At 45.0% G+C, this 14107-nt stretch overlaps 1 protein-coding gene across 2 annotated transcripts; it reads right to left on the bottom strand.

The window, feature by feature from the left end:
- Positions 1-1015: 1015 nt before the first annotated feature.
- Positions 1016-13005, bottom strand: HMGCS1 (3-hydroxy-3-methylglutaryl-CoA synthase 1). 2 transcript variants are annotated; one of them, XM_075741316.1, is made up of 10 exons: positions 12863-13005; positions 7421-7878; positions 6913-7038; positions 6229-6393; positions 5333-5501; positions 5022-5192; positions 4116-4222; positions 3652-3777; positions 3218-3381; positions 1016-2833 (listed from the first exon to the last, which is right to left on the bottom strand). In XM_075741316.1, exons 2-10 carry the CDS (start codon positions 7866-7868, stop codon positions 2741-2743), a joined length of 1569 nt encoding a protein of 522 aa, XP_075597431.1. In that variant the 5' UTR covers positions 7869-7878; positions 12863-13005; the 3' UTR covers positions 1016-2740. The 2 variants fall into 2 exon arrangements, with proteins under 2 accessions (XP_075597431.1, XP_075597430.1); XM_075741315.1 differs by lacking the exon at positions 12863-13005 and adding an exon at positions 9515-9556.
- Between the last annotated feature and the right edge of the window lie 1102 nt (positions 13006-14107).

The raw sequence follows: 14107 nt of genomic DNA, 5'->3' as shown, positions 1-14107 counted from the left end.
ACCTTCCATTACTTGTACAATTCTGACAGTCTAGAACTGCTTGGATTCCAGTTGCACTCCAATAAAGATTTAAATGCACTCCAAAACTCATGTAGTTTCAAATTGCTTTAGCAGTAGGTATCATTAAGCTGAATGCAACCAATAATAAAAATCCGCTTATATATTGAGCATTACAGGCTTGTAGTAATTTCTGCCATGCTACTTTGGCAACAAAGGCTGGTAAAAAGCTGATTTTGATACTCTTGACCACTGCAAGTTAAAAGTTGGATAGCCTGACAACTCCAATTGTTCTAAGCATCACCAAGATGTGGATACTCCTACCTTCAGCTTTAACTGCTTATTTTGTACTTTAATCTTCAACACCATCAGGTTCAATGCAAATGCTAGAAAAGTACAGTAGCTGTCCTCTGAACAGGAACAGTGGACATGCCTAAGCTAAGAGGTAGAGCCTATATGATTTAGTTAAGGCAAGTAAACTAATATAGAGTTTAGAGAGGTACACCTAGTGCTTTCAAATTTAAGGGCAGGATGCCTATTATGGGGACTGATGAGATGATCAGTTAACTTTAAAAGGACTAATTAATATAAATGAGCAACACAATGACTCTGAAAAGCCACTCATGGTAAACTGGACTGAGTGAGGGTCAGGCAAGTCCAAAGCAAGGAACAATCCCCCTTCAGTTTTTCTGAGGGGGATAAAACAATGCCATCTTTCCTAAGGCAGTAATAAAGATTAATTGTATTTCATAAGCTGGGAGTGAATTCCTCCACTATAAACAGTTTCCATATGATCACATTTAAGTTATCTTGAAACACAGCCCTGAAATAATTGTTTTGCACCAGCCTAAGCCAACCTTTCTTTCCACTCTTGGAATGCAATTAAAGATCCAGAAGGCCCACACAGCTTGTGAACCCACAACTTCGGGTTTTCACAGGGCTACTTTCCTCTTTCTTTCCTGTTAAACAAAAAAAAATGCACCCTGAAAACCCAACAAGTCAGCACTACTCCAACAAGTTTCAAATATCTCAAACTTTATTTTAATAAAGGGTCAGCCTCACAGACCATGAGTTCCCTGTGGTTAACTTTGTGCCAGTAGCTCACTTCTTGGCTTGTCCACTGCCAGCAGTGGACTTTGTTCCATGGCAATTTGTTTTTCTGGTGCCAAGGTAAGTTTCACAAGGGCAACCTAAAGCAAAATGCTTGCAAACACTATCATCATGCATCATTGCTCCATCATTTTCAGCAGAACAAAGAGATTAGTATGCATCAATTTATAATAAACAACTGTTTTACCAAGGCTTGACTGTACAAATACAGCAAGTTATCAAATCCTAGTGAGTGACAGATAATACAAACACTTCATTACACACAAAAAAGTTGTAATTTAACAGACAAATGAGGTTTTGCTACTTTATATTAAATAATGTAGCTTTGTAGAATTAGCAAAGAAACAAAATTCAACAAAACTTCATTCTGTACATTAGCTCAATTTAAATATATATTACAAGCTTACAAGGCTCATGTCATAGTTCATTTCCAATCTGGGCTTTAAAAATCCACCAGAATGGACTCCCCATTAGCATTGTATATCTACCGCCTGCAAAATGGATAGCTTTCAGCTTGCATACTGGGGGGTGGGGGGAGGAGGGGGAACGACACCGGGGGCGGGGGAGGGGAGAGGCAGGAAAGAAATAAAAGACCCCACGCCTACAGTATTACGAACAGTGGAAAGGACTTCAAAGTACAAAGCCAAATTCAAAGTTAGAAATAGTCTTTTAGAAATGTATTATATAAAGAATAGAGGGGCCAGAGCTCCAGACAAAGTGAACTTCCTCCCTTCGTTTGCCAATTAAAAGCGCTCCATAATAGCTAGAAGTTTAATTTGAAAATTCTGCGGCCTTAAATACTTCTACTAAACAATCCTGAAAGGTGCCAAATGAATGAACCCAAGAATTACACCCTTTATGTTCTTTAAAAAAAAAATACTACCTCCCTTTTTCCTCTTTCCTCCCAGGCTGCTGTGACTTATAATGCATGTAATAAAACACATAATATTGATGTTAGGAGGAACTACATAGTAACTAACACAGTGGGTCAGAGTTTCTTAGAAGAAAACCAAAACCTGTCAGTCTAGCCGTTCTTGATCCAGTCATTTTAACAGGAGAGAGAGATTCTATTCCAGCAATGAGTGTTCCTTGATTCCATACCTTTCACAAAGCAATGGGGTGATGGGAGGTAGACTGGAAGAAGAAAGGGAAGGCAATAAAGGGAAAGAGAAGTGCAGTATTCAGAAGATTGACTGGTTACTGTCAAGGCACTGAGAACCCTAACATTAAAAGCATGGAGTATTCTGCCACACACTTGAGTACAAGTAGAACTTAACAGTGTAGCTTTCAAGTCATTTTACATGGGAAGAGCAAGCAGAAGATTCTGTGTACAAAACCCTTGTAATAAGACTACAGCTACTACTCAGCAATTAAAAAAATTCAGACATGTTAAGGAATCCACATAGCCCCTGGCAAGTCCCTCTATCTCCAGTATATTCATGATTTTAGTATTCTGAAAATACTATAAATATCAGCACGCCATATTACGACAAATCTTTTCAAGAAGCTTAAACATTTTTTCCATGCTCCAATGAAGTACTACTGTACACTGAAACTTCTGCACTACTGCAATCCTTTTTCTCTCTCACCCTACCCTCACACCTTGTTTCATTCCCCACCTCACAGAGGTATCTTAATGCTCCCCATTGGAAATGGCAACAGTAACGCCTTCAGATTCTGTTGTTGCAGGGATTCTTGGCACTTTCTTAGCAGGGCTTGGGATGTGCTAAGAAGAAGGGAAAAAAACCATTAAATACAATTTTCTAGTTCACAGACATTCATACTTTATGGCTAGTCCAACTCTCAAACAACACTCATGCCACGCTGGACAGCTTGGTCTGAAGTCAATCAAATCGGTCATGCTTCATGCAAACTGATTATGTGAAAAGTGGCAATTTGTTCTTGTTTCATTCTTGTTATGATTAAATGTACTTTTTAAAATCCCAAGTTCAGTTTTTTACTTTTGGCTTGTTATGTTACACATGTTAACAAAGTATTTAATATAACTTGTTAAACCACCTCCTCTTTTAACATACATGCACATGCTAAGACAAACATATAAACCGTTCCACCATTTGTATCAAACTTTAAAAGAGTGCTGAGTGTTCACCTCATGAACAGCGCCTGGGTGGACAACTTCAACTCCTGCCTCCAGAGGCCCATCACCCATGAGTGGGCGACGCGCATAAGTTCTCCTGTGTTTTTCATCCACACGCACAAGGTACCATGTTCCCTCGAAGAGATCTTCTACCGAACACTGTGGAATATAGTTGGCTGTAAAAAAAGCCAGTAACACACTATTAGTCGGTTTCTGGTGAGAGTGTTACACAACACAGACCTTTGCAGTTTGGATGTAGAAAAACATTAAGAAGAAGCCTACATTTTCATTTCAGCCACACTGGGCCAATGAACACCAGTTACGCAGAAGTAGAAAGGGTTGAACATTTCCTTCATTATACACCCTAATCATTAAAAGTCATGTGAATTAAGTGATAAGCATTTTGCTGTAAGACTAAGAATGATTTATATTCATTAAGTTCTTACCCAAATGATGCGTTTCCTGCCTAATCTTCATGTTTTCAGCAAAGATGTCAGGTGCAACACATTTTCTTGAGTCAAGTCTTGTTTTGAGATCAGAAAGGCTGGCAGTTATTTTGTCCAGTGCAGAACCTACAATATAAAACCATCATGTAAGGTAGCACCAGTGCTGAGAACTGCACACTAGCATGTTAGCATTTCAAGCCCATGCAAAACATTTTGCATTACAGAAGCTGAACTTTTAGTCATTTAAAAAAATTCCCAATTACTCAATCAAAACATCAGCAGAGGTTGAAGAATATTATTTATTTGCCTAAGGAAACACTTGAAACTTTCCCTGGAGCTGGAACATCTTCAGTTTAACATTACTGTTATTATGCATTACTTTGGTTTACTTATGCTGGTCAGTAGTGTAACAAAGCGTTTAGAGGCAAGCTGTGCAAGAGAGTTAGTGATCGTCTCTAACTCACCAGGAGTGGCATCCTGTGTAACTCTGATGGAATACAGCGTAGCAGCAAAACCAGAGCCATATGAGAACACGCTGATTCTCTGTCCTGCGAGCTGCTCTGGGGAGTACCTGTGAATAAAGCAACAGTTGTTTAAAGTGAGAATTACGCCAAAGTGCCAATTTTAAATAACTAGAAACTGCAGCTGGCTTAGAAAAAGCAGCCAGCAAATGATATTGACTACAATACACATTTAGCATGCTATGTGCATAAATAATGACTTTTAAAAACACAACTTCAAACCTGCTGTTATGTGATGAGTTCCAAAGCTGCCTAAGCAAAATAAAGCAAAGAAATGCCCAGAATAAGATTATCTACAAGGCAGCCAATTTTCATTCTTACATGACCTAAAGCCTAAAATGAATACCACTTCTTGGAAGGCACAGTCAGAATAAAGAATAAAGGATCTAAGAGGAATGGCTTTTAAGTTTGAACTGAACACAATTTTGCAAAATCCTATCATTGCAAAAAAAATATTGTTAAGTAAACACTAATTTAATTTGGCTTTCTTTATTATAGCGAAACAGAGAAGGCATTCTGATTCTATTTTCCACTACAGTGGAGTGGTTTTGGTTGGGTTTTTTTGTTTGGGAGAGGAGGGGAGAAGACTGAGTCTGGGAAAAGGCACCACTTTACAAATAAGATCCTACTTTGGAAGGCAGCAAGGAGCTGTTTCAGATCAGTTTCTGACACAGAAATTTTGAATCTGCTATCTGCACAGAGTAATTTTTTAACTTTAGTCTTTCTGCTTAGTGCAATCTAGTAGGTAAAGGTTTGCCAGACGGTGCTTTTAAAAAAGGTTTCCTGAAACAAAAACCTTTTATGTGCTTATATATAAAAAGCTATGACTTTTTCCAATTTTATACTTACTGGGCCAGAAGAGAAGCAAGGCAACCATAGACTGACGGGGTATACATATTTCCATTCTGATTGGATATGAGTAATGAAGCTTTGGTTTTCTGATTGAAGAGCTCTACACTGGCTTTCATAAAAGCTTTTTCCACATCTCTGTCAAAATATGTATCTTCAAGTTTTATGTCCCTATTTAAAAAAAAAGAAAAAAAGAAAATTCAGAAACAGTTACTAAAATAACAGAAAGTAAAACCACACCTTGGATGCATAACAAGTTAAGATTATGTGAATAAGATTATGTGAGTACGTAAAACAGCAGCCATTCTCACCTGAAAGCTTCCAGACCACTGAAAACACCGTTTGCTGTTTCTGGGTTCTGGTCACTGAGAAAGTCATTCAGCAAGAGTCTGGCCACAGATTTCTGTACCAGTTTACAGTAGGGAGAATGAAAGATCATGAATCCAAAGTCATTCAAGGTGAAACGTCTGTCTGTTCCCTCTAGAAGTGGCAGAAATGTTGTGTTACAACTTATGTTTGATACTCGCTTCAGCTACAAGAATAAAATAGGGGGTGGCAGGATACCAGTCATCATAACACATTAGCATGCAAGAGACAACCATAAGACTAACCATTGCTGGCAAGTTCACTTAAGATACTGCTGCTACTTCTATCTAAAAATTAGTTTCTTGCTGATTTTTTGCACCAACTAACAACGTTTGCCCTTCTTCTAGAAGAAAAAGCTATAAGCTTAACAGAATCTCCGTATTTAAACCCAGCATTTTGACATAATAAATTATCTACTTCATTGAACTATGTAATCTTCACACCTATGCTTCTTAATATGAGTGAAGCGGTTACTAAACATATGGGGTAAAAAAAAAAAAATCAGTATCATTACATAACATTTAAATATTAACCTCAATATCTTAAGAGCCTGGGTAGAGGGGGGGGAATAACACGCTTTTAAGCAAGGTATTATATATAATACAAGCAAAAGCCTGTACAGACTACTCCTTGCTGACTATCAGGTACTTAAGTCATACCAGAGCAGAAATAAGACATTTCTTATGGGAGAGAGCAAACACTTCAATCGCCTCAGAACACACAAAGAAAGGGACCCATATACCAGTCTTTGGATTGGATGCTAAAAGTTGAAAATACATTGTCCGTGTAAACAGTCCAGCATTTGCCAGATCTTGCAATATTATCAGGTGAGGCTACATACCCTTTTGCCACTGGGCGTGGATTTTGTTGCGATAGACGGTATAGCAGCGATCTAACGCACTGAGGTAGCACTGTATAGATAGTTTGCCATCAACTATCGGGTATTCAGAAACCATATCGGGTTTATAGAAGTCATACGCATGCTGCATGTGGGTTCCACGCAACCCTGATGGACAGAAGTTGACAGAAGTTGAAAATTACTTTATTCAGCTGCTTTGAGTTAATTTGAATGCATCACTTAACACGTGGGGAAACAAGCAATATTTGGCCCCAGTCAAGTATGTTTTCATAGCACTTCAGGCCCTTTAGGGTAAGGTTTCACACAGTTCTCAATTGCTTGTTAAGTACGGTAGGACTGAGTATGACAAACACATGTAACAAATGATTTTCATCACTTTGTCTTGGAAGTAGAGCACTGTGTTACTCAGCTCTAGTCCACTCTTTGTCAATTTTATTGGAGAATTCCTCAAGGAAATAAACAGATAAGAACATCTCAAGTTGTTCTTGCTGCCTCCTATAACAGGACTTGGCCAAGTCAGCCCAGAGCAAGAGGAGACAAAGTACAATTTTTGACATTAGTGGAAGTTAATCCAGCCCTCCAGCAACCCACAAAAAAACAGGGGACAGGCTTCAGAATGGATCCAGTCATCTGGCTGAATGGTATTTGTTTTCTCACAGGACTAACCTCTCTCAAAAATTAAGGGAGCATTTGGACCGACTAGCATAGCAACAGCACCAGCTCCACCTGTTGGCCTGGCATTTCCAGTGGCATACACAGCTATGTCTCCAGCAACAACAAGTGCATAACGTCCTGTGAAAAACACACAGAAATATCCATAAGAAATAGCCAAAAATCTAGCACATTTTAATAACCATCAGCAATTTTTAGACCTTGGTTAAAGAGGACATAACCTCAAGATTAAGGGGCTCTTCAATCCTGACTTCCCCCCCACGTTTCAATTTCCTGTCAGCCACCGAAATTTACAGGAAAAGACCAGTGATTTTTAGCCATGTAGTTATTTTTTGCACTGTAATTGAACTAATAGCAAATTAGTTCAGAGCATTCAAGAAAAAAACTTCAGAAGAGTAAAATAGTTTAGCCTCTGGGTTTTATATGGTTAAACATGAACGCCGTCATTATAAGGCAGAATCAGAGGATGATGTAACTTTTCAAGAAAATACCCTGAACTTACCATCCCAAGAACTGGACTCAATCCAGTTAATGGCATTAAAAAGAGCAGCGGTGCCTCCATAGCATGCATTGGTGGTGTCGATTCCTTCTACATCCGTATTACCAGATTCTTCAAAAAGCTGCATGAGGACAGTCTTTACAGATTTTGATTTATCAATTATCGTCTCCGTTCCAACTTCTAATCTCCCGATACAATCATAGGAAAGGCTGTTCCTCTCCATGAGCTTCTGAACCACAGTCAAGCAGAGAGAATTGATATCCTCCCGGTCGGAGCAGAACCCCATCTTCGACTGGCCTAGCCCAATGGTGTATTTCCCAGCATCCACACCATCATACTTCTCCAGCTCTATCTGGTCAACATACTGAGAGGGAAAATATATTTCCAGTGCAACAATTCCCACATCTTTGGGCCAACAGGATTCAGCATTCACTGGAAGAGACCCAGGCATTGTGGTAGATCTTTAAGAAAAAAAAAGAAAACCACAAAACCAGCTGATTTATTCACATCCATTTTGAAAGACCTACTTTCATTTTCTGCAGGTTTATACAAAAAATTAAATTTCAGGTATTCTACGAGGCCAGCTGCAAAAGGCAAGCCTTTATGTCCGGGGAGACTTTGATCCAAGCATAGTGTAAACATCATTAGAAATTTTGTAACATTCTATATTAAGAAGTACTTCTAAGTGAAAATACAAATTTCAGTTCTGGACATGAAAGCCTAAGTTATTTCAGAGAAAAAAAACACACGCTTAACAATTGTTAAGTGTTTGATAAATTAACGTTCGTTATTCTATTTTTGTTTATACAGAAAGTCTCAATTTTATACAACCAAGCTAGATACATAGGATTTTTTTTAAATGTTGCTAGTTGAGAACTTAAGTTTAAAATTTATCCTTATCAGGAAATCTCTGTCTTAAAACAGGCCAGTACTTTTCAAAATTGTTTTTATTTCTAAATGCTTCAGTTTGTTTATAGTTGCAACAAAGACAGCAGAAATTTTGGGGGCGTGTTTTTTTTTTATTTTTGGTTTAGGTTTTTTGTTTGTTTTAAGCATACTCTGTTATGGCATTGTAGAACACTGGAACTCCTAACAGCATGCCTGGAAGAATATTTCACAGGCTGGAATGAACACACAGGGATTCTCCCTGATAGATCAAGTGTTCTTATTTTAACCCCGTAACTTTACTGTCACTACACTTGAGGATATAGTACACTCTAGGATATACTACAGCCCATTACTTTAACCCTCTCCCCATCAGCCAGACAGGCACCACCTTCCTGCACTTTTGCTTACATCCCTACAGAGGATGCAACCGGTCCCTTTTGTGCTCAGCTGCAAGTCCTGTCACACTGACCATACCCAACTTCATCCATAAAACCAAGATGGGCTGCATACAGGAATAAAGCCTTTCTCTGCAGGAATGAGGACTTTACAGTCATGTAAGTTATATATACAGTCATATAAGACAAGTGTTAGGAAAACATTAGAACTGTTTTCAGTTACAGCCTGTAAGACAAAGTAAGAGCGCGTGGCTTGCCACTCACTTTGATTGCCTCTAACCGAGTTTCAACCATACCTATGCTGTACCTAAAATAACCTGTTTAATTTTTAAGTATTTCTCTTGTAGCCTTTATTCACATTAAAACGTATCAGCGAGAGAAGCAGGCTATTTAGAGCTGCTCACTGAAGCTCTGCAGAACAGCTGCAGAGCGCACCGCCACGATTTTAAGCAGAACAACGCATTTCGCGTTGTGTACCCTGCTGCCACCTCAGCTCACGCTCTCGTGTCCACTCGCCCACGCCCGTGGACGCGACCGGGACCTCTTCTCCCTTAACCCACCCAGTCACGAAGCCCTTTACCTCAGGCCACCGCCACCCCGCTACCCCACCCCCGCCGAGCCGGCAGCTCTGAGGGCACCGAGGGCACCGGGCGCCCCGCCCGCCAACGCCTCAAGGTTACCCGTGACCCGGCCGAGGAGACGGCGAAGATCCACTGCAGTAGCGTGGAAGCGTTACACCGCGTCTCACCCGCAACGCGGGCCCACCACAGCGCGGAACCCGACCCCTCTCCACGACCGCCGACCCGGCCCTTACACGTTGCGGAATCCCATGGCCGGGTCCCGGCGCGGAGGGCCGCGCATGCGCATTGCGCTGGGTACTGCGCAGGCGCAGGCAGCTCGCCCTCGGAAGTGGGGGCAGGGACGGGCAGCGCCCGTATATATGTGTATATACGTATGACAGCGCGTGCCTCCTTCTAGAGGGCAGCTGCACCTTGAAAAGGCTGATGTCGAGGGAGACACTAGAGCACTGCTAGGCCTCCTGGGACCCAGCCGTCAGCCCAAGGCTCAGCATCCCGCCGCGCCGGCGCTGCCTGCACCCCCGGGACGTCACCCTGAGGCAATGACAACGTTGTTGCCTTTACCACCTTGCAGGATACAACCCAGGAGCACCATGGCGGCAAAAAAAACTCCACAAATAAACTAAAACTAAACCCACCAGCGCACAAAACTCCCTTTGTTTTTTTACTTGTTTATTCTTACAACCCCATGCCACAGGCTACTCCATCCTGGTGGCACCTCACTTCTATTTGCATTTGGTTTTGTAAGTTGCATTTGTTTTTTGCATGACTATGCCACTGCAAGCAGTGCTGTCTCTTGTCTTAAACTAGCTGGACTGCAAAATAATAAAAAAAAAAAAGTACTGCAAAAAAAAAGTAACAAAAACAGTGATTTCTGCTTCCAGGAAGCTGGTGGGCAGGATTAAGGATTTGCCATGACACAGCAGCAGGTTTACGCTGTTAGAAATGGGGTGGCCATCGCTGCTTTCCTAAAGCCATGGTCAGGGAAGAGATGGCGGTGGTCCGGAGACTCCCCAGGAGCTGTGGGGGAATGCTCACGTCCTCTCTCAGCAGCATAACGATGATGTCACATGCATCTCCTGGGGACAGAGAGCAGCGCTGAGGACCAAAATTTGCTCCAAGCGCTGCATTTTACCCAAAGTCCGTATAGGCGCTGCAGGGGAGAATGCTTTCCAGCTCCCATATGAATGCAGACACACCACAGACAGCAAGATCCCAAGGTACCAGGGGGAAAAGGACTTTGGGGTCCATCTTCTGGTACAAAACACCTCACTTTCTTCTAAAGGGGACGAAAAGGAAATACAGACTGCTGCTGGCTCAGCACAGTGTCTGGCAGCTCCCTAGGGGCAAGCCTTGTACCCAGAGCAGAGTTCTTTTCTGCTCCAAGAGCCAGAAAGATGAAAGTTAGAGGCTGCAGAGGCTCTTAGAGGCTTAATTTTATTTAAGTTGTACACTAAAAGGCAATGCATGCAGCACATAATGGACTTGACCTGTTACAGCCATAAACGAGTGACTTTTAATGGGGCAGTGAGTTGTTCAGAAACTCAGTATGCCAAAAAGATTTGCATTATTGGTGAGGGCTCAGGAAAACTCTGCTCTGTGCTTGCTCTTTACAGAAGTTTGATATCAAAACTGGCATTTAATTCATTAGTCACTGCAGTTCTCTTATCAGAAAACTTTCTGCAGAAGATAACTAAAAGGAGGCTTTTTCTATTGTATTCTCCTGGCTCACCAAATACCAGGCTCACAAAATACGCCTAACATAGCAGCAGTCAGGGCTATCGGGCTGTACCGCAATGAAAAACGTTGTTTTATAAGCTTGCTCTCATCAGTGAGGAGAATGAGACATATGACACCTTAAGTCAGTCATTACAGAAAAAAAATTGTTTACTTGATATAAAACAAACAGTGTTTTGTCCTCCTGGTCAAACAGCCAACAACGTCCCATCATTGATTTTTTTCACTGAAAATGAAAGTGTGCTTAGAAGTGCTACTTCTTTTACAAGATTGAGAACCCAAATGCTTTAGAATAAAGAAATGAGAAACCTGCTTTTTGTGTCCCCTTAAGATTGTCTAGGGAATGAATAAACAGCATAAAACACCCACTACTTTCTGCTAGTGTTGCCAGAAATACATTCTCCCACAACAACTAGTGGCTTTCATTCTTTTTGTTAAGAATTTGAGAATATTCTGTCAATAATTTGACTTTGTTATTTCCTGCTTTAGTTTCTAATTCAAAAGCACCCAGCCTGTTTATTTACTCCAAGCAAAGCAATTGGTAACTCCCGTTGGCGTTTCGCCTCCGGGGGACTTGGCGAAGAGACTTTGCTTGTGAAAGCAGAGCCACTTCAGGTTGTTTTTCAGAAGTTAAACAGTGATGATCTGGCAGCTTCAGCTATGACATCATGCAGTTATCCTCCCCGCAAAGCCGAAAGATTTACAGGTCACCCAGCGCATGCAAGACACCCTTCACGCCACGAGAGGTCACTGCCTCCACCCCGACCGCTGCGACTCGCCACGGCACGGATCGTGCGTGAACGTGGCATCCCCGCGTCCCGCTCACCTCTGAACCCATGGGATGGGACTACGTGGGAGACTGGCAAAATGCGTAAGAACACCAAACCGCAAGATGGTACCTTGAATTCATTCATGAGAACCCACCCGCGGGGATGCCAGGCACCCTCCCTCCGGGTGCACCCCCGGGCACATCCGAGACCGCAACTCCGTTAGCGACACGGGGGGGAGTGGGGGGGTGGCTGGGGTGCCGAGATGCCCACACCCATGCAACAAACGCCATCACGAAAGAAGGCGGCGACATCCCCGGGGGCAGCACGGCCTGCCATCGCCCTGCGCGATGGGGGGGGGTGTGGCGTGAACATGGGGGCACACCCGCCCCGCCCTCCCCGGCTCGGGCGAACGCCTCTGTCGCGACACAGAGGCGATTAAGGGACACGCCGAGGGCGCCGCCGCTTTCAGGCTTCTTCGTGGCCCCCGAGGCGGGGGCAGAGCCCGGCGGAGCCCCGCAGCAGCCGCCCACCACAGCTGACCCAGCCGGGGGGCTCCCCCCGGACGCCAGACGGGAGGCAGCACTCAGAGCCCCCGGCACCGGGGATGCCGGCTCTTTCACAGGGCGTTTTGCCTCGCCGGCTGCCCCGGGCAGGGAGCGCCGCACGCCACGCCACGGGTGATGCTCCATGATGCTACGAGCAGCGCCCGGCGCGGCGTGCGGGCTAACACCTATGTTAAGAGGCATCCAGACACACCTCTTTGGTTTTTGTTTCTTCCTTCCTTTCCCCCTCTTTTCTTCTCTTTTTTCTTTTTTTTTTTTTCTTTCTTCCTCTTGCCGCACTGCAGGCACTACTTCAAACGTGCTTGCATCCACTGAAAACACCGCTGCCGGCTATGCCGACCCATCCCCAACCCCGCGGGCGGCTCCGCAGCCCCGCCGCCCCACGCGTGCTTCCCCCACGCGGCTCCGCGCCCCCCGCCGCAGCTGAAGGGAGAGGCAGAGGCCGGCGCCCGGTGCTGAGACGGCGGCGCACGCCGTCCAGCCGAAGGGCCTCCGGGTGCCGAGCCGCCCTCACCTGTCTGAGGAGATGGCTCCCGGTGTCGCTCGCCGCTCCGCACTCTCACCCGTCCGCACGCACGGGGGAAAACGCTGGGCGCCGGCGTGCGGCGCCTTTAAACAGCCCCGCTGCCCGGCCACCGGCCCGCGCCCTGAGCGGCAGCTCCTTCCGCCAATCACAGCTGCCACCGCCCAGGTCCCGCCTCCTGGCCGGTCCGCAGCTGACGGAGAAGGCGGGGGAAATGGTGTGAGAAAGTGACGCGGCGTGGCCAGAGGGCAGCGCGCCAATGAGGACGCGGCAGAGGCTGCGGGCGCTCAATGGGAGCCGAGCTGAGCACGGGGACAGCCAATGGGAGCGCGCAGCCGACCGCGGGTGAGAGTAGGACGGCTGCCGGTCCCTGGCGAGGCGAGGAGGCGGTTGCGCGGCAACGAGAGGCCCGCCCCCCAGCGAGAGCCGGCCGTTGTGTTGCCTCAGTCCCGGCCCTGGCCCCGGCCCGGGGGTCCCAGCGGCGTCCAGAGCTGAGACCGGGCGAGGGGCCGGGAGGCAGCGGCGGCGGGCTGAGAGGAGCCCCGGGGCTCTTGGGGGCGGCAAGGCCGTGAGGCGCAGGCCGCGGCGGGCAGCAGGAGGCCGTGGTGCAGGTAATTCGCCTCAGGCAGCGCGGCCCCACGCCCTAGGCCTGTGACATGTCCTTTGCCTGTGAAACCTATCCGCAGTCCTTCCCCTTGGCAGGCCAGGACGAGGCGCTCGGGGCATACATGGGGGCTCTGCCAGCGAAATTGCTTCACGGAGGATTTGATGTCCTGCCCTACCTGCCCCCGATCCTCCCGTAACAGCCTCTTCCCAGATTAAGTCCACAGTGTGCTAAGCCATATCTCATGGTGTTATTGTTCTTTGCAAATTTACAGTTAGCTAATGTGTGGGTTTCACATGCCAACCTCTGTAGCCTTCAGGTCCTGTGATGATTTATATCCAGCTAATCCATTGCTGCGCAGGTTGCTGAACGTCCCCAGAGGAGTCCTCCCTGCCAGTACTGGGAGAACAAACTTTTGTTGCAGATGAGAAACTGGTCGATAATCACACACAGATTTTAAAGCCTGGATAGTTTGGTTGTAAACCAGTGCTCAAGTCAAAGAAATACACTCCCTTAGCAGCTGCTGTCGGGTTCTGTGAGATGTGATTGCTACAGCTAACAGAAAATACCACCTTGCTCACCTCACACAGTATCAGGGTGTGAAAACCATGTTATTTCCACTGTCTTAGAGG

The sequence above is a fragment of the Balearica regulorum genome, chromosome Z (assembly GCF_011004875.1).
Source record: "Balearica regulorum gibbericeps isolate bBalReg1 chromosome Z, bBalReg1.pri, whole genome shotgun sequence".
Classification (NCBI taxonomy): Eukaryota; Metazoa; Chordata; class Aves; order Gruiformes; family Gruidae; genus Balearica; species Balearica regulorum.
The sequence above is the reverse complement of the archived record's forward strand: the minus strand, read 5'-3'. Positions and strand labels throughout refer to the sequence as shown.

Bases quoted from the DNA above. Each gene is read 5' to 3' on its own strand.
- HMGCS1 (XM_075741315.1), bottom strand. The intron at 4,223-5,021 runs GTAAGTATAAAA...CTTTATTCACAG, and splicing joins CTTGCTTCTCTTCTGGCCCA to GTACTCCCCAGAGCAGCTCG. The intron at 3,778-4,115 runs GTGAGTTAGAGA...TTTATATTGTAG, and splicing joins TACACAGGATGCCACTCCTG to GTTCTGCACTGGACAAAATA.